This window comes from Ahaetulla prasina, chromosome 3 (genome assembly GCF_028640845.1).
Source record: "Ahaetulla prasina isolate Xishuangbanna chromosome 3, ASM2864084v1, whole genome shotgun sequence".
In the NCBI taxonomy this organism is placed as follows: Eukaryota; Metazoa; Chordata; class Lepidosauria; order Squamata; family Colubridae; genus Ahaetulla; species Ahaetulla prasina.
The window spans coordinates 141952153-141972187 of NC_080541.1; the positions used below are offsets into that span (position 1 = coordinate 141952153).

At 38.2% G+C, this 20035-nt stretch overlaps 1 protein-coding gene across 1 annotated transcript in view; it reads left to right on the top strand.

Moving 5' to 3' along the window:
- Positions 1–624: 624 nt before the first annotated feature.
- CDC14A (cell division cycle 14A) overlaps positions 625–20035 on the top strand; it is a 61893-nt gene continuing 42482 nt past the window's right edge. The window contains exons 1-3 of the mRNA XM_058175903.1: positions 625–1170; positions 1775–1865; positions 17088–17163. Coding sequence (XP_058031886.1) covers positions 1056–1170; positions 1775–1865; positions 17088–17163 — 282 coding nt within the window. The 5' untranslated portion in view covers positions 625–1055. The remainder of the gene's footprint in view (positions 1171–1774; positions 1866–17087; positions 17164–20035) is intronic.

Genomic DNA, 20035 nt, shown 5'->3' on the forward strand with positions numbered 1-20035 from the left:
TTTCCCCATTTTTTTCATTCAAGGAATAAAATACAAACTCACAGATAATAACCAAGAACAGAACAAAACTTAACCGGACAAAATTGTTTGGGGGCATGGTTTTGTTCCTTGATTTGGCAGATATGCCATTTTAGCAAAATGTTTCAGAATCCAGTCCTTAAACCTAAATCAATAGTTTGCCCGTGGCCTGAAGACACTTCATCTGTTACTGAGATGGACTAGAACGAGTTAAATGCCAAGCCTGCCTCGAAAGGTAGGGCAATCGAGTTGCTAAGTTTCTCCAGCATTTTGAAGCAAATATCATTAAAGGTCTTACTTAACTCCAAGTGATCTTTTGCATGGGGGGGGCGAGAGGTAAGTAAATTAAAAACATTTCAGCCTTTTCTTTCCTATCAATTCTGGCACAAGGCGCTGGTTTATTAAACCCACCCAACCCCAATAGCGCGGAGGCTGAGGAAAGCGAGAGGGGAGAATCGAGCTGCTCTTCTTTCGCAACCTGGCGGGGCCGAGGAGGCGAAGTGAGGCTGCCTCAGGTGCCATCCGGGGGACAGCCCTTCGGAGGCGTCGCTTCTCGGCCCGAGCCCAGGTGCGTATGTAACAAAGCCCGTGGTAACGTGGTTGCCACCGCAGCGCCGGCTGCCTGGAAACCGGGTCCTGCCCCTTTAAGCCGCCGGAGGGCGGGACGGAGGCGAAGAAATCCTTTCCACCCCACCCTCCGGCCGGTTCCTCCGCCACTCCCGCGGGTCGCTGGGTCCCGGAGCCGTCGCCCTTTCCTTTTCCTCCTTTCGCGTGCTCACTCCCCATCCCATGCGGGCGGCGGCGGGGAAGGAGTCTCTGGTGGCTGCTGCAGCAGCAGCAGCAGAAGCGGCGGCGGCGGCTGGAGCGCAACCCCGGGCAGCCGGCTCCGGCTCTCCCTTCCCCGAGCATGTCCCGTTGCTGCTGGCGCCGCTTTTTGTGAATCCGGTTGGGCGGCGGGGCTCTTGCCATCGCTGCTGCTGCTGCTCCTGCCGCCGCCGCCACCGCCACCGGAGAGCTCGCCGTTCCGAGGGGCGCTCATGAGTACCGAGACGTCGTCCCGCGCGTCTGCGCACCTCCGCGCCCTCTTTAGGATGGAACCCAGCCCGCCTTTGGGCTCGGAGCAGCTGCTGGGCGCCTCCGAGTTGCTCAAAGGTGAGCGCGGGAGAAGCCGGGGTGGTGGTGGTGGCGGCGGCGGCGGGGCGCGTAACTTTCACTCTCCCGCCCCAGCTGTTGATTTCGTGTGCTTTGCAAGCACCTGCCTGGCCGGGGATGGGGGCTCCAAGAAAGCCGTCCCAAAGGGATCAGTCGGGTTAGATAGGTGATCCCCGGAATCGCGTAAACTTTGGGGGGTGGGGTGGGGTGGGGGGAAAAAGTGTTAAGAGGCGCGGGGAAAAAAAAGAGTGGGGTGGCCGAGCTGGTTAAGCACGAAGCCCCCCCCCCCGCCCAATATCTCGGATCAGGAGGGAAGTGAGGCTTTCCGACGCCCTCGGATAGCCTGACCCCGAGCGCTTTCCTCGAGGACGATGATCCCTGAGGTGTTTTGGTGCCTGCGATGAAATGGAGCCCGAAAGCTTCCCGTTGTGGTTACAATGGCCGGTTGGTGGCTTTAATAATGACGCTCGGAGCTGAGAAGTGAAGAGCGAGCGATCAACTGGTCTGGAAAGACCGGATCCTTCAGCAGCTCATCGCCTGTGTTTTTTCTTTCTTTCTGTTTTTTTTTTTTTTTGTCGTCTCCCTCCCCACCCCCGTATTTCAGACCGACTTTATTTTGCTACTTTGCGGAACAGACCCAAAAGCACCGTCAACACGCACTATTTCTGTACGGATGAGGAGTTTGTTTATGAAAAGTAAGTTTGCTCTTCCTTTTTTGCCTTTCCCCCCCCCTCCTTGCTTTACTTTCGTTTTCTCATTGGAAACGTTTGTTTTAGTTCCTGTCGTCTCTAAGTGATTAAAAGAAGTAGGTCATGGGGGGTTCTCTCTCTCTCTCTCTCTCTCTCTCTCTTTTTTTGCAGAGATCCTTTCAAATCATCCTAAATCACATATAAGACAGCCTTGCCATTCAGTTGTTTATAAAGTCCTAGAGCTATTTTTAAGACTAATTGCATTGCACTGTAAACTCTTAATTAGAAAGTGGATGTTTCTCTTTTCTTTGCCCTAAGTTTGTTTGTTTGTTTTTTTGCCAAAGCGAGGCTACTTTTCAAGGATGTTATGTTTGAACTGTTGGTCTGTGATTTAAAATACTTTTCTGACATTCATCTGCTCATCTTCTTCTAAAAAAACAATACCCTGAAGTTTAGGAAAAACAAAAGATTATAGTTGCACAGTGTTATGCAGTTATTCTTCATGTCTGAGCAGTTTGTGTTAGGTGCACTTTAGATAAAAAAAAATACTGCATGTGAAACATCAGTAAAAGCAGAGTATGTTTGCATTCAACTTTATGGCAATATGAAATTTGCATTCAAATTTATGGCAATAAAACCTCTGCTGCATGAATATTTATAACATTCTTGGTAATATGATTATTTGACAGAGACAGGAATGTGATTTTTTTCCCTTAACTTGTGAACTGTGATAGTCTTTCCTGGAATAAAAGCCAGTATCTATTGAGATTATTTATGAAGGACTTTAACAAAATTAACTTTATTTTTACAAGACCTATTTAGACTGCCATGCTCGGTGGCCATTTTTCTAACTGGAAACTCTCTTAATATGCAAAATATAGAACAGGTGGAAAGAGGGAAAGAATTTGAGGTAATGTTATTACTAATAATATAATAATAGCTTAAAACTGGTCACCAGCACTGTATTAAAACTTACTGGGTGGAAAAGAATTTAATGATCAGAGGCTCAAAGTATTTCTGTCATCTGAAATGTTTAGTATTCATCTTCAGTACAGTTTAAAATCCATTAGTTTACATGAAATTAAGTTGCACTGACTTAAATGGGATTTATCTCTAGATTGATAGGTTTATTCCTATAAAGTAATACAACCTAACTTGAAACAAACATGATTGTACTCTTGGGTTACTCCCATGAATTAATGAAGTATTATAGAAAGCTTCTTCCTTGAGTTATTTAGTATATGGACCATAGACTTTGGCTTGTATTTCTCAGAATTGGCCAGAACTCCACGATTGCACAACAGAATATTTCATTAAATATCCTTGTTTGTGAAAGATACATGCTTTTACCTAATCCATATTATGATTTAGCAGATATGTAAACAAGGTCAGGTAAAAACTCCCTGGGACTTTCTATGCAGTTGTAAAAAGTGAAGCTTGGAGGTTTGTTCAGTAGGGTTTAAAAGTAAGTGTATACAGTTACAGATTTAATTATTTAATTGTACACACTCCTGTTTAGATATTAACTCAGATAATACATGGAATCTTTTTTAATATACCCTCTCCTAAGCTAGCTATACAATTTTTAAAAAGTCTGTTGTGCAGTAACTAGCATAATATCACTTTGTTTGTTCAAAAGTTTATTTAGGTCTGATATAATTTCCCTTGACAAGAATTTTTAGTCTATCTTAATCTAAATATGGCTGGATGTGCCATCCACACACTGATAAACCATGAGAATATACTAAATTGTTTTGAGATAATATATCAAAACTCATTGGCAAACAGGAAAAAACTAAGCTGTGTAACATCAGTAAAAACAAAATCCCTCAATATATATCAGAAATAGTACTTGTTGCTAATTGATAGTATGTTTAAAGGTTTGGATGAAAGTTTTACACGCTGGTGAAAATGCAGAGCTTCTGTTATAGTCACCTGAAGCATGCCTAGCATGTTAATTTTGATGCGTCACTATTTCAGAATATTTAGGTTTGGGTGTTACCACTTTCTAAATTCAGATTTTTTTATCTACATTAAATCTGAGTTCCACTGCTTTGTTATATTTAAGATTTCTTATTGGACAGATACAGTGTTGTTGTGGGAAAGCTATCCAAAGGATTAACAAGTATAGCAATTAATAAGAGTATTTGAAGTTTTGATGGAAGGGATATCTATGTAGGTATCTCTTCAAGCAATTAGTCACCTCTGACCTGCATTTGGCCGCATTGAACTACACCACTGAACTTTGATTGCAAATTGCTGAACTGCAGTGAGATAGTTTTCTGCTCTTTATTGAAATCAAGCCTAAAACAAGCAGGCTGAACCATTTGCTAAGGTTAATGCACTATTTTAATACTGAAAAGGTGACATCATGCCATCATTACTCTATCCTCCATACCTCTTGAATTTCATGCAGTCATCACTTTAAAAAAAAGTTGTTCCCTGGCCATATTATGAAACAATTTGAGCCTGGTGTATTTTTTGTTAAGAATGTCATTTTTACAGACATATAAATAAAGTATCCTTTATTCTGATCCTTCAGTGTTTTCACCCTCTTCCGTCTTTCTTTCTTTCTTTCTTTCTTTCTTTCTTTCTTTCTTTCTTTCTTCCTTCCTTCCTTCCTTCCTTCCTTCCTTCCTTCCTTCCTTTCCAGCAGCTTCACTTCTTTCTTCATTTCCTATTTCATATGATTGGTTAACACCTTCTTGAGAAATAATTGTATTTGAAGCTTGAAGTTAATGGTTCTGTTGAAGCCAAGGATTATTTCAGTTCTTCCTTCCTTTTAAATCTCTCACCACTACTATTTCTGTAGTACTCATTTCTTTCAACAGCTGTAGTTAACTGTGCTCTGCCTGGCACTCTACTTTTTAATAGCAGTTACTGATTTTTTTCTACTGTAACTGAAGATTTTATTTATGTCTCTACTTGTAATATTTCTATTGCTTCTCCTATAGACAATTGCTCTTTTTCAGTTTTCTCCTCTTCTGCCATTATTTTGCAGGCCTTTTAGTTGATTTCATTGACCTCAGTAATTTAAAAAAAAATCTTCAATGAAACATGCCTTCAGTTTTAATTTTTCATAATACTTGGTTTTGTGATTTTGATTCTCTAACAAACCCAGTTCTCCTGGATTAATAATTGCTCACGTGGTCCCTTTTTGTCATACTTTAACCGATTATCGCCACATTATCACCAGGTTGAATGACTTTTTTTAAAAAAAAAGGTATGCACAGCTTCTTTATATTAGATTGAATAATTTTTGCTTTGAGTCTGCCAAATATAAATGGTGATTATCTACCAATTCACAGCTAGTTATTTTCAACAGAGATAAGTACTTAAAGTTTATTGTAATAGTTCTAGGTTACTATATTTGGGCTGCAAACACCCAACCAGCCATTAGGTAGCAATACATATTTCTGTATCTCTTTGCTATCCCTTTGTGGTGTTCTACACTAAAGATGTAGATTCTCCATTAATGCCATTATCAGTGGTTGCATGTCGTTAATAATATTAAAATGGCATCAATGGAGAATAAAATTGCTTCATCAAAAAACTGCATTTAGAGTGTATTAGACTCCTTAAGAATGTATTCAAAAGGATAGATGTTTTTCTTTTGGACATAGAAAAAACTTTTCAAGAACATTGATCCATATGGTATGGGTGTATCTGGTGCTTTTCTGGAATAGTCCTAATGTGCACAGGTTTATCCTTTATTTACACCCATTTATTTAGTGACCTTTCCAAGTTACAATGATACTGAAAAAAGAAAGTCATAACTAATCCTCATATTTACGACTGTTGTGGCATCCCCACAGTCACATGATCAAAATTTGGGCACTTGGCAATTGGCCTGCATTTACAATAGTTGCAGCGCTCTGGGATCTGGGGTCACAATTTGTGACCTTCCCAACTGGCTTCCAAACAGCAAAGACAATATGGAAAGCTGGATTTGTTTAATGACTGCATGATTCACTTAACAATCATGGCAAAAAAAAGGTTGTAAAATCTAGCTTAACTTGTTTAACAACCACCTTGTGTCAACGTTCCAGAAAACCCCTCCTGCAGAAAAGACTCCGAAACTCACATCTTTCAAAGTTCTTTTACTAGCATAGGTAAACTGGCACAGTTGGGTGAAAACCGAAACTGGGGATTCCGGTTCATCCCCCAGTAATACAAACCCCAAAATCTCCACCCTCATGACCCCTCTGCCAGTCACATGCTCCAATCCCCAACTGTCCCATGTCGAAACATCACTCCAGCCACTCCTTCTCCAGATGCGAACCCAGCCTGACCTTGACCGGCAGGAAAAAAATGTTATGTCTAATCATCCCTTGCACTACCACCCTCCTCCCCTCCTTTCCCACAGAGGAGAATTGTGGCAGCGTATGGAAGCCTTCGGCCTAGTATGGCTTCCAAAGCTGACAGGCGTCCCCCCCCCCTTGCAGAAGAAAACATCCTAGAAAACAAAACGGACAAAAGCAAAAAATGGGCCTAATATCCATTACGTCCCCGTCTAACCCCCCCCCCCCCGAGGACCTTTTGGTTTGTCAGGGAATTTATCATGAAATTGTTTGACTAAAGCATCAGCATTTACATCCCAGCTTTTTACCCAAGTAGTTTCAGACAATGGGTACCCTTTCCAGTGGACCAAATATTGTAAGCGACCTCTGTATAGTCTAGAGTCAAGAATTTTTTTAATTTCGTAGTGGTTCTCCCCCTGGATTATCAAGGTCAGGCTGGGTTCGCATCTGGAGAAAGAGTGACTGGAGTGATGTTTCGACATGGGACGGTTGGGGATTGGAGCATGTGACTGGCAGAGAGGCCATGAGGGTGGAGATTTTTGGGGTTTGTATTACTAAGGGACGAACCGGAATCCCCAGTTTTGGTTTTCACCCAACTGTGCCAGTTTACCTATGCTAGTAAAAGAACTTTGAAAGATGTGGGTTTCGGAGTCTTTTCTGCAGGAGGGCTTTTCTGGAACATTGACATTAAACCCAAACTGGGGATTCCGGTTCGTCCCTCAGTAATACAAACCCCAAAATCTCCACCCTCATGACCCCTCTGCCGGTCACATGCTCCAATCCCCATGTCGAAACATCACTCCAGCTACTCCTTCTCCAGATTCGAACCCAGCCTGACCTTGACTGGCAGGAAGAAAATGTTGTTATGTATAATCATCCCTTGCATTACCACTCTCCTCCCCTCCTTTCTCACAGTGGTGAATTGTGGCAGCGTATGGAAGCCTTCGGCCTAGTATGGCTTCCAAAGCTGACACCTTGCTTAGTAGTGGAAATTCTGGTTCCAGTTATTATAAGTGGAGGATTACCTATATAGCAAGACTTTGGAATCTGACTGTCTTTGAGGAATTAGTTATACTGGGCATAGCAGGTGACCAAAAGAATTATATTGAAAAATTGAAAGTGATACAACACCATTCCAAATATTAAGGACTGATTTGGAAATGTGTAACTTTCCTCTTTTGGAAAAGACAGTATTTTCTGCTAGTCAAAGGATGAATTTGGAGATTATCAGTCATCCAGGTCATGCTTGTCCCAAAGATGCTTTTTCAAAAGGCAAGTGGACTTTGTTTTTCCTTGAAGACATTTCGCTTCTCATCCAAGAAAGTTCTTCAGTTCAAAGCTGTAGAAGCTCCTTGGATGAGAAGCAAAATGTCTTCAAGGAAAAACAAAGTCCGCTTGCCTTTTGAAAAAGCACCTTTGGGATACTCATAGGATGAAGCAATATGACCTTTGGCATAGAATTTTATGATATTTTATAGTATACAATGATATTGTTAGGTATTTTTTCTTTATCTGATTGTAATATATTTATGTATATATATATATAGTACTTTGATACTCTATAGTTTGTAATCTTCTGAAAATAAAGAATAAGAGGGGTGAGGCAGGAAAACTAGCAGCAATCTGTATTTTTATAATCCCGATACCGTAGCTTCTTAATTCTATCATTGTTTTAGAATGGCTTTAGCTAACAATAACCAGATATTGTAAGCCTATTCTGCTTTTGGTTGCAAACATATCCCCTGTTTCCCTGAAAATAAGACATCCCCTGATAATAAGCCCAATTGGGCTTTTGAACGCATGTGCTAAAATAAGGCTTCCTCCAAAAATAAACCGTCCCTGAAAATATTTAAATGCAGAGCTGGAAATCAGGTAAAATGGCAAGAGGAGCCCCATCTTGCTCCACGGGCCCCAAAATAAGACCTCCCTGAAAATAAGGCCAAGCGTTTATTTTGGGGTTCAAAAAAATATAAGACAGGGTCTTATTTTCAGGGAAACAACGGTACAGTTTTTTCCTGAAATACATTCAATGTGATTTGAAATGATTTTTTAAGTTTGTTTATTAAAATTAACCCTCAAACCCACTGGTATTTCTAGATTTTTGTTGAACAAATGTTTATGTATTCTGTGATATTTGATGTTTTCTCAGGCCCTTTTTAACTCCCTCCAATTCTTACCTCATCCCCCCTTTTTTCTTCAGGCTTTGCAGCAAGGTTGGAATTTGTATCTTCTTATTGTCCTCGCACACTGTTGTGGTATACATATGCCAAAATCAGAGCGGTCTAAACAGTTTATTTTAAGGGGAGACAAGTATTCAGACACTGTCAGTACCCCAAAATGGATAAATTTGTGGAGGCTTAGTGTCAGTCTTGTTGATGTTGTATCACTTATTTGCTCCAACTGAACATCTGAAGTATGTTAGATATATAGTGTGGTTTTATAGAGCCTTCTATGGCTTCGTAAGATTTTAGAATAGAATAGAATAGAATTTTTTTATTGGCCAAGTGTGATTGGACACACAAGGAATTTGTCTTGGTGCATATGCTCTCAGTGTACATAAAAGAAAAGATACGTTCATCAAGGTACAACATTTACAACACAATTGATGATCAATATATCAATATAAATCATAAGGATTGCCAGCAACAAGTTATAGTCATACAGTCATAAATGGAAAGAGATTGGTGATGGGAACTATGAAACGATTAATAGTAGTGCAGATTCAGTAAATAGTCTGACAGTGTTGAGGGAATTATTTGTTTAGCAGAGTGATGGCCTTTGGGAAAAAACTGTTCTTGTGTCTAGTTGTTCTGGTGTGCAGTGCTCTATAGCGTCGTTTTGAGGGTAGGAGTTGAAACAGTTTATGTCCAGGATGCGAGGGATCTACAAATATTTTCACGGCCCTCTTGATGCAAGACATAACACAAAGCTCCTCTTGTGAATTTTTCCTTCTTATTAAGAAAGCAATTAAACCAGTATTTACGTTAACTTTTCTTCACCCTCCTTTGCAAGAGTTATTTCCAGCTGGATAGTTACATTCCGTTCTTTGCGACTTCTTTCCTCTGCCCACATGCCTGATTATCATAGTGGCTTGAGTTGTTTTAAAGCAAATTATTTTTCCACTGAAAATATTTGCAAATTGTTGTTTATCTTAACATTTGCCCTATCTACTTTTTCTTAAGAGAGAGAAAAAGAAAGATGTAAGAAGCTAAACATAGCAGCTAAAATTCCCTGTTTCAGGCTGCCGCTGGTTTTCTATCTGTGCCTGGTAGAACTTGGTCTTTCCTGTCTTTTGGAAAAAGTAAAAATCTTTTGGAAAAAGTAAAAAAGGACCCATAGTGCTATCTGTGGTGACCAAGGCCCAATTAGTGATTACCAAACACAATTCAATCATGAACAAACTTATTTGATTAGAACAGCTGAGAATTAATTCATTCTCAGCTTAGTCCAAAACAAATTCTTCATAAACAGTCCTTCGGCTTTATCATCAACCTTTGTTGTCTTTGGCAACCTGCCCAAGGACTTTCTTGGCAAAACCCTCACAAAGTTCAAGAGATGCTGACAAGAAGCAATGGAATCAACGTTGCTTTTCTACAAAGAACCCAATGGCTCGTTGCTGCTCTTTTAAGCCTTATGGGAGTGGCCAATCATCTTCTGGCCTGTTCTGTCCCCTCCCGGCCTCAGCCATGCGAGCTGGCTAAACGAGCCAGTAATTGAGTTCAGTCCTGGCAGGGAATCTGCAGCTGCCTGCCAAAGTCTCCCTTATCTTGGGGTTGCCAGGCAACCAAGAAGTCAGTAATCCAGGCCGAATGTTCAGCTCACTTCTCCACGAGTCAAATAGTTCAGCTCAATGTTTGCTCGTCATGGAGCAGAAGAGCAGTCAGGGCTGCTTTTATACTCTGTAGGGTGTGGCTCCGTGACTCAGCACTCTCTCTCTCTGCCCCACCCCTTCCTTTTTTGTAGCCGCCTGTTCTGTCTTCTTTCCCACTTCGGAGTAATGAGCTGGCCTTCAGCCAGTGGATTCATGGCTCTTATCAGTCCTGGCAGAGAAATTGCAGCTGCTTGCCAAAGTTCAAACAAATGACTCGCAGAGTAAGACTTCAGCTCTCTTTGAAACGGTTCAGCTAATTTTTTGCTCCCCGTGGAGTGCGAGCAGTCCCAAAGCTCCTTATATATCCTGTGGGGTGGGGCTCCTGCCCCACCTTTCCCTTTGATGACGCCCCCTCTCTAATCTTCTGAAATGCGGGTTAATCCAAGCTTGATTATTATTATTATTATTATTATCAGCTGGGTCTGAAGGCGTAGCCTGAGGAAGGGAGGAATCGGGATGACGGCCTCATTACGTCCTCCGACTGGCCTGGTTCTGGCTCCTGGAGCCGGGCCAAAGGCATCGGTGCTCCTGAGGTAAGCCTTACCGGCCCTTCCCCCTCACTCTCAGAGTCACTTTTGGGCATGGGGCCAGGTTCAGGGCTGGAGTCAAAACACTGCCTCTCATATCTCCGAAACTTGGGATCCAGCCAGGCCTGATTGCCAGCAGCCGGGTCTGGAGGCGTGGCCTGGGGGGGAAGAGTCAGGGGATGGAGGCCTTGTTATCTCCTCCACCTGCCTGCCTCTGGCTCCTGGAGCTGAGCCAGAGGAGCCGGTACTCCAGAGGTAAGTCCTGATGGCCCTTCCCCCTCACTTTCCAAGTTACTTTCTGCTCAGGGGGGCTCAGACCACAACATGGCCTTAGTCCCAAATTGTCCTTTTTGCTTCAGCTTCTCTTGCCTTCTGGCAGCTCTTCTCATGCATGTACTAGGAACAGGCTCCTCCTGTTCCTCTGCCTCTCTCCTGTCTGCCTCTGGAGGCTCCAGGGTCTGCGCATCACTCCCAGATGGCCCTGGCCCAATCTCTGCCTCTGATGCAGAGCCCTCATCCGGGCTTTCCCCTGACTCCAGGATTAGCCCATTGTCCTCCCCAGCCTTCTCACTGTCCGACTCTGCTGCCAGGTTGCTGGCAGACCACAATACTACTGTCCTTTGGATTTTTGGTCGGTCTTCTCCAAGCTTCCACCAGATCTACTCAGAAAACTTCAACTTCCCCTTATTGAACCAACAGGTAGTTGTATAACACTGCCCTGCCCATTTTAGGTTCACTAGCCAACGTTGTTCTTTACTAAAACCAACCACAGATGTTAAGCTGTCTATACGGTCCAGATTCACCTTGGGCCACCATCTCCCCAACCTTTTCCACTTCCCCCTTCCCAACAAATCTTTTGTTTTTTAAATCTTTGTCTTCTTTACCAGCTCAACAGCAGTCGTCTTAGCCCCTTTTTCCTAAGCAAAATCTTCCCGTGGATAACTGCTATTTCCTCCACTCTGAGGTTTGTTTTGTTGACTGAAAGAGAACAATGTCTATTTAAGGTGCTTGTATGGATACATAATAGACTGCTGAGGTTGCCATAGGTAGCCATTCTTCTAGTTTTGACAGAGGACAAGTCAGTCTTGTACAATTAAAATTTATTCAACAATAGATTTGATCGACAAAGTTCTTAGTGTTACACCAAAATTGTGTGCTCAATTATAAAATGACTGATTGCCTTGTCTCAAAGAGACAGTCAGCCAGCAATTCTTTAGAGCCCTCTAAGAAAATATATTAATATTATATATAGTGATCTTGTAATCACTAGCAAACTGTCTTTATAGGTGACAAATTGCTACAGCTTTTAACCCAAATAACAGTTTAGTCATGGCTATCAGTGAATTCTTATTATATTTCATTAAAGTAATTTTTGAGTGTTACAGTATTGTGAAAATGAAGCCTCTACTTTCAAATATTTCTTATATTTTTATTGATTAGATTTTCATCCCACCCTTGTTACCTGATAAATACCTCAAGGTGGCAAACATACATAATATTTCTTCTGTTTTCCTCACAACAGCAACCCTGTGAAGTAAGTTGGGTTGAGAGAGAGAGTGAGTGACCCAATGTCACAAGCTAGCTTTCATTTCAAGGAAAGATTTTTTTTTGTCCCCAATGGTATTAGATAATCTCAAATTCTACTTCTTGGGGGAAAAAAGTTTTTTAGTTCCTCTGTGAATGTCTCTCTCTTTTTAGTCACCATGATTTACGGCCACACTTGTGACAGGAACATGGAATCGTGCCCAATTTTATGAACTTTTTTGTCATGGTCATTAAGCAAATCATGCAGTCACCTAGCGAATCCAGTTTCCCTCATTGACTTCGCTTGTCTTAAGCCTCTTGGGTAGGTCACAAATGATGATCATGTGACAGTGGGATACAGCAATCATCATAAAAACATGCCAGTTGCCAAGCACCAGAATTTTGATCATGAGACGGTGGGGAAGTTGCCACAGTCATAAATTTGAGGAACAGTTGTAAGTCACATTTCTCAGTGCATAACTGAATGGTTATTAAATGAACAGTAATAAGGTGACCACTACTTGTCTGAATAAAAGGCGCCCAATTATTCAAATATTTATCATAGCTTTGCTACTTCAATCTCCCAGTCAATTTTAATATTCACATATCCTGTATTCTTCAAACTGTAATCTGTCTTGAGAATTTCCATGCAGTATTATAAACATTATGATAACTAGATTATTAAAATACGTTTTCAGGCTTTTTGCAGTGTTAAATTTCCTTCCTGGTATAATATGCTATAATTTTTGAAAGAATCTATCAGGTGCTCGTCTATAATTATGCTTATCTTTTGCTTGATGTATATCACATTGCATTAGTTTGAACAGAAATTTCAGGTTCATTTCACTCCAAGCAGGCAGTTTTAGAGAAAAGAGTTCTTCAAGGCTTTTTCTGCCACTGAGATTTTATCATGCTGAATAATTTGATGTATCTGTAAATAGGAGTATTTTATTAGTTACTCTTAAATATATATAATATATGTAACACTTAGCAATTCATTTAGTGAAATAATTATTTAGTTTTATTAATTTAGATTTCTTTGCCAGAATATGTGCACTTTATCCCTGTAAACCAGGGATACATATTGATGTTGCCATTTTGTCAGTTAACAAAATTGGTTGTGATTGTTTAAATTTATGGTATAGATTTTTTTTCAAGACCCAGTGCTTACAAATCTCTGTGCTCAGTGCTGAATTTTACTGGTTTAATACTTTTAACACTTAAAATTATTTCACATTCAAGAAAATTTCCTATTTTAAATTACAGCAATTTTCTGAACTTTTTGAACTTTTTTCTGTTTCTAAGCAATTGATTTGTTTCTATTCTGATTAGATCCTATATATGATTTGGGTTTGAATAAATCACCGTTTCTGTAGAGGCGCTGATGTAATTGGAGATTACAGTTGATTTGCACTTCTGCTCACAGAAGGATTAAACTGGAATAGAGATTTAGCCTAATCCACCATTCCACTGTGAACCTGGAAGGTTTTGCATATCAGAGACTGTCTATATGTAATCATTTCCAGTAGACTGGTCATGTAAGTTGTTGCAACAAAAATAAAAAGCCGAAATGCCCGAAAATTGTTATGACATGACCTTTCAAGGGCAGTCATCAATTTCATCTGTTGCACAAATACTGTATGTACAAAAGCTTTTGTATTTCACTGATATCTGAGGCCTTTCAACAGTGGAATTGTCTCTCAATTATCAGAGCAACTAAAAAAGAATGAGACAAATGAGTGGTTGCAAACATAAAAAATAAGTGGAGCTTTGATCCCACCATTGCTGCTGCCATCTTGCCTATGGACATTTCAGGAAAACACAGGTAGTCCTTGATTTACAATGATAATTGAGCCCAGAATTTGGGTTGTAAGCCATTGCAGTCATTAAGCAAGTCACCACAGTACTTAAGAAAATCGTGTCATTAAGCAAACCACATGGCTGTTAAGCAAATCCAGCCACAACTAATAAGCATTTTTTGCTGCATTCTGCTGGGAAAAAAAGCAAAAAACATAGCAAATCATGGTGACATGACTCTGTGATACTACAAGTGGTCATAAATGTGATCTGGTTGCCAGCGCCTAATAATACAATCATGTAACCACATAGGAAGGTGTGTGGCAGTCATAACTTCAAGGACAGCTTGTAAGAAGCTTTTTTGAAGACCGTCATAACTTCAAATGGTCATTAAGCAACCAGTCATTAAGCAAGGGCTATCTATAGTTGCTGTTACCTTTCTTTTCTTAGTTTCATAAATATTACAATAAAACTATGTTGTGTCTTTGATTTATGATTTTATTGGATTTATTGGAGTTTGTCAATATAAAGTGAGGTCACATTCAGTACTTTAGTTGTCTATTTTTATACTGGACTCACCCTAAATTTTTGTTCTGGATATAGTAGAATTATGAGTTATTATTTCTGGGTCAGCATTTCTGATATACACTGAATTATAGAATAGAATAGAATAGAATTTTTTATTGGCCAAGTGTGATTGGACACACAAGGAATTTGTCTTGGAGCATATGCTCTCAGTGTACATAAAAGAAAAGATACCTTCATCAAGGTACAATATTTACAACACAAATGATGGTCAATATATCAATATAAATCATAAGGATTACCAGCAACAAAGTTACAGTCATATTGAAGCAAACTCACTTGTAGAGATTAGGGATTTTATTCATTTGTTGCATAAACAATAAACTTCAATTACAAAGTTATTCTATGAATGCACTATAGTGTTAATTCCTGATAATTAAGCAATTGAGGATCTTCCTTCTCTTATCATTCCCTAGGCAGCTTCTCTTCCATTCATCCCTCAAGATCATTCTTCCATACGATTATAATTTAGGAGCAAGATTTGTTTTAATACAGACATGTCCACATTTAACTCTAAAATTTTGGTTTTCTAGATTATGCGAGACTGATACTATTTTATTATTACAGACACTTTTATCACCGTGTTATTTAGTTATATCCTTCGGTTATTTTCAAGGAATGTCAAGTCAAGTCTATGTTGCTATGTTGGCAAATTATTTTAGTGATAATTTGAATCTTTTATTATTATTATTTTTACAAAGTCAAAAATAAATCCACGGACCAGAAGTTATGATTGAAGTCTTGTTTGTTCACTTGTAATTTTCATTATTGTTAATGAAGCAATATATTGCATCTATTTGGTAGCAGCATTGTTTTGATGATGTAGCTTCAAGCTGCCATTATTAAAATGCCAGTAACTTTCAACATAAGTGTGCCAAGTCTTTTTAAATACTTTATAATTAAACACTAGAACCTGTGCCAAAAAAATATGAATGAGCCTGTGTATTGCTAGTTGAAATAAAAAGCCAAATGAGCCAATTGTAGGATTCAAGTGCTACCTGTTGAAAATCAAATTAAGTTGGCAGATGTTTTGTAAAGAAAGCTTTACAAGTAACTAAAAGTAGTTCTTTGTCCTACTCATGGGTACTGTTTCTTTATTAAGATGACTGAAATTAAAAAAGGGAAACATCACTGGTAGATACAGAGCTGAATTAGTCAGCCTTCTAATTATTTAATGAGTTAGGAACTGGTAATTGGATTATTCAAGAGGAATGTTAACTCTTACTCAATTCTTTGTAAGGGGATCTAGGATGATCATGTCACACTTCACTTGTTCATTCACAATAGACTTTCATTTGCTCAGCATATTTTATGGGTGGCCTGTAGCTGTTTCCATATGAAATAGCTTATTTTACCTCAGTAAAATATGACTTACTCCTTCTGAAAATGTTTTGTTTGCTTTTGTTTTGTTCAGTTGTTTTTAGTTGTTCAATACAATGTGATAATGTACTACATGAGGTATTAGAAAATGGTACTTGTCAGATCTTTGAGGTAGTACACATACACACACACACACATTAAAAATTACTATTCTCATGGCATTTCACAAAAATACAAACTGCTAGCGTATATTATATACTGTTACCAATAAAATGTTCGGGATTAATTCATTAGTAAATAAATGTATTTATAGTGGAACAACTTGAAACTATTATACCATAATGGTATTACACCTGAATGTCCTACTGATTTGAAGTGAAAATGTAGAAATAAAAAAAAATCTGTACGGTTGAAAGCTATTTCTTCAAATCCATATTTATTATAAATTTAAGCAAATTGCACAAATATTCGATGAAGCTATTAAGCCTTCTTTATAACAGCGCAGCAAAATCATATATTGGAATGCCCCAATGGTTTATCTATGTTGCTGGTAACATTTAGGCTAATATGTGGACTATGTTGTATTTCTTCAGTCCCAGCCAGCCATTTCTTCAGTTCATAAAGCATAGTCCCTCTCCACAAAAGATCATTACATTGTTAGGCATTTGTCACATTTTCCAAAATAGAAAAGCATATAAAGATTTTACTTCTTTTGTATTTTACTTCTTTTGTATTTTCTATTTGTATTTTACTTCTTTTGTATTTCTGTATTTTTGTATTACTTCTTATTTCTGAACTGTGGAATAGGTGGACTTTAATCAGCAAAATTACAAGGTGGAGTTTGAACTTTCATCTAATTGTAGAAGAGACTATATATATTGTACATTATCCAGGTTATAAATTGCAAAAACAGATAATAGGTCAATGCAGAATCTACAGATTCTGTAATTGCATTATGCTTAAAAGCCCTAAAAATGTTGTGATAAAACTGCAGTTACCCGTTGCTTAGCTAATCACTATTATAGTCAGAAATGGACTAAATTTATACGGGGCTGGTATCTATTGTGTACTTCGATTTCCCAATCGATATTTTTGTAGACCTGCAGTTGAGAACTAGTAATATAAAGCAGAAAATAGTAAATGGATAGATTGATACATTTCTAGTTGTAATGCTGCCACCCAGTATCCCTATAAAAGATGCCAATAGCAATGTAGCTATTTAATAAAAGGAGTACTTGAGAAGTATTTGATTAGCTGTTAAAATTACTTTGAACAGTGTTTCATGTGGATATATATGTTTTAGTTTTTATGCAGATTTTGGACCTCTAAACTTGGCTCTGGTGTATCGATTCTGCTGCAAATTAAACAAAAAATTAAAGGTAAGAATGTCCTTCTATTATTTTTTTATTGATCTTGTTAATCTCTGTAAGCTTCCAGAGGTATAGGTGAGTGCTTGGCTTTGGTAATTGATTTTTTAAATAGTAATTTTATAAAAATTACACTGAACAATAAAAACGAATACAAATTAAAAAAAAAAAAGAATAGTAGAAGGTGCAAAAAAGAAGAAAAACAAACATTTTAAAAATGAAAAAATATAGTAAAGAAATATATAAATAAATTATTTCCTCCTTCACAACAAGTATAAACAATTTTAGTAACATCACCTTCTCTTAAAATGTAACAAATGATTTCTTATTCCCATATCCCATTTCTTATTTAAGGGAAAATATTTGTAGCTCATGATTGAAGTGAGGGGTCCTTAGAGTTTTCTGAGCTTCGTGGTTTTCTTATAGACATTTTATTAGCTAAACTAGTGCATGGTTGATGTTATCTGGTTTGAATAATGGAATGTCTGCAAGAAAACAACCAAGTTCAAAGAGTGCCAAGTACCCTTCATCTCTTATTTATAAACAAATCCTTGTCAGTCCAGTTCTGATGTCAGCAAAAGTTCATGAAGCATTTCTAGAGATGATAACATATCTATTTCAACCTTTATCAAATAAACTAATTTTATAATCCTTCCTTCTAACAATTGTTGATCTTGAATTCCTTCAATTAGTGTCCTAAATCTTAATTCCTTTCCAATATTTTTTATTCCTTATCACAGAATTATTCAAACTTCTAACAACATTCTTTTGTAAATCAAATAAAGGAATATTTGTCCAGATCATTCTTTGTGTTTGTTTTTGTATATCTCCTTTAATTATAAAGACATTAGCTGGTTTCTTTTGTAGGTTCAGTGTAATATCTTTTTCCATGTTATTTTTGTAGCCTGTGATTTTTAAACCCACTTTCAAATCAGCCTTAATCTTGTCAGGTAAAACTTGCTTCTCAAAAGGTATTTTAAACATAGTCTATCTAGAAAGGCAGACACTCTTATAATTAACTTCTGCATCCATTGTTCAAAAATAAACTTCCGTATCTCCAATGTTAGAATAGTCTGCTTCATTCTGTATTTGTAAATCAAATTTAAATTTTCTTCTTTAATTATAGTTCTTTCTAGTTCCCTCTAGTGTCCAATCATCAAAGTCTGTATTATGTTTTTTTAAAAAGAATTTAAAACAAGTATTTTCCCACAGGACAGTTTTTATTTCAAATCCATCTGGACCCTTAGTTTGTTTGTGATTTTTATCACCTTTTTGCCTGTTATATAAAAAAAGGTCCCTAAACTTGTATTTAAAAGTTTTTCTGCTAAGGATATGCCACCGCCCCAAAAGCTATAATATCAAACCTGCATAAATTAATATGCTTCTGTATCATAATACCCAGATGGATCAAAGAAGCAGCATTATAAATAAATAAGTAACTGATGGTATGTTATATTTGTGAAGGTAGGTGAGCTGAAGGCTCTGTAAAGAGTCCGTATGTCAAACTCAAATCAATATGTTGTGTTGTAATTAATACAGCCTTCCAAATATTATAGTACCCTAATAGGAACTGCGGTTTCTCCAGCTTTTAATGAAAGTGGTAGAGGCTGTTCTAGGAATATATAAAAACTTCTAAAACAACTCTATTGCTGTCCAAAGTTTTCATATTTTGCCTAATAAGACAAAGATTCTATTTAACGTCAGTTAATTCTTAGTGGAAAGTTATTTTGGTTAATTACTGTTAGAAGAATTTGCTAGAGGAAAATAAATTGTGCATGTTCTGACCAGTTCCTGTATCATGTGTGAAAGCACGTGATAAGTGCACATGTTCCATTGTAAATATTCACCACCTATCTAATCATTTAAAGATGTATGGAATACCATCGCTGAGATCATTTAGGGTAAATATTCTGAGCAGATAAGTTTAATTTTTCTAAATAAAGCAAAAGACCTTTATGTTACAAAAAAGAGCTGATTTATTACCTCTCTGAAATATTAAAGCTGTACAAATTTTTGATTCCTTGGGCATTATAGTGCAGTTCTACACAAATATCTTGGGACTATCTTGTTCAATATATTGCTTCATGTGGAGATTAGATCCTTTTAATGATGATACGGATAGTATATTTGCTAATAACGTTAAGATCTTGTCCTTTAAAATCATACTTGAATTAAACTCTCACCTTGTTCTTTGCTCATGTGCAATACAAAGATTTTCCTTCATAAGGGAGTTGTGTGAAACAATGTATGTAATTACCCTCTTCTTACCATCTAATAATAAGATGAAAAAGTAGTCCTCGGGTTATGATGGCAATTGGGAATAGAATTTCCATCACTAAACGATGTCCTAATGTGTGACATTCCATGATTACATCACTTAGTGATGGTAATACCAGCAGTCCGCAATGCTGTCATTATTGCAGTTTGTTAAGCAAAGAACCCATGTGAACACAATTTGGAAAGAGGCAATGAAATTGCATCCCAGGGAAGCAAGGTGACAGGACTATGGAGTACGAGCTTGTGGCCAGTTGCCATGGTGGGTGCTACAGTGTATGGATAGATGGGCAAGCAGTAAATGGAGGTGGGCACTACAGAGAATGAGATTCCTATAATCCCCCCAGAACTCTTCAGGAGAAAAAGCAATGGGAGTGACTTTCTGATTTGTGACCTCCTGCTAGCTTCCCCATTGACTTTGTTTCTGGGAAACCTGTAGGGCAGGTCACAAGTAGTTAAGGCACCAGGCTAGAAAGGAAATTATTTAAATGTATAATAAAAGCAACATAGCAACCTATTTTTATTTTTTCAGTTTCTCATATCAGTGGTGATTTAAGCATAAAAACTAGTAAGTAATAAAAGAATATATCATGCAAATTCAGGCTTAGCA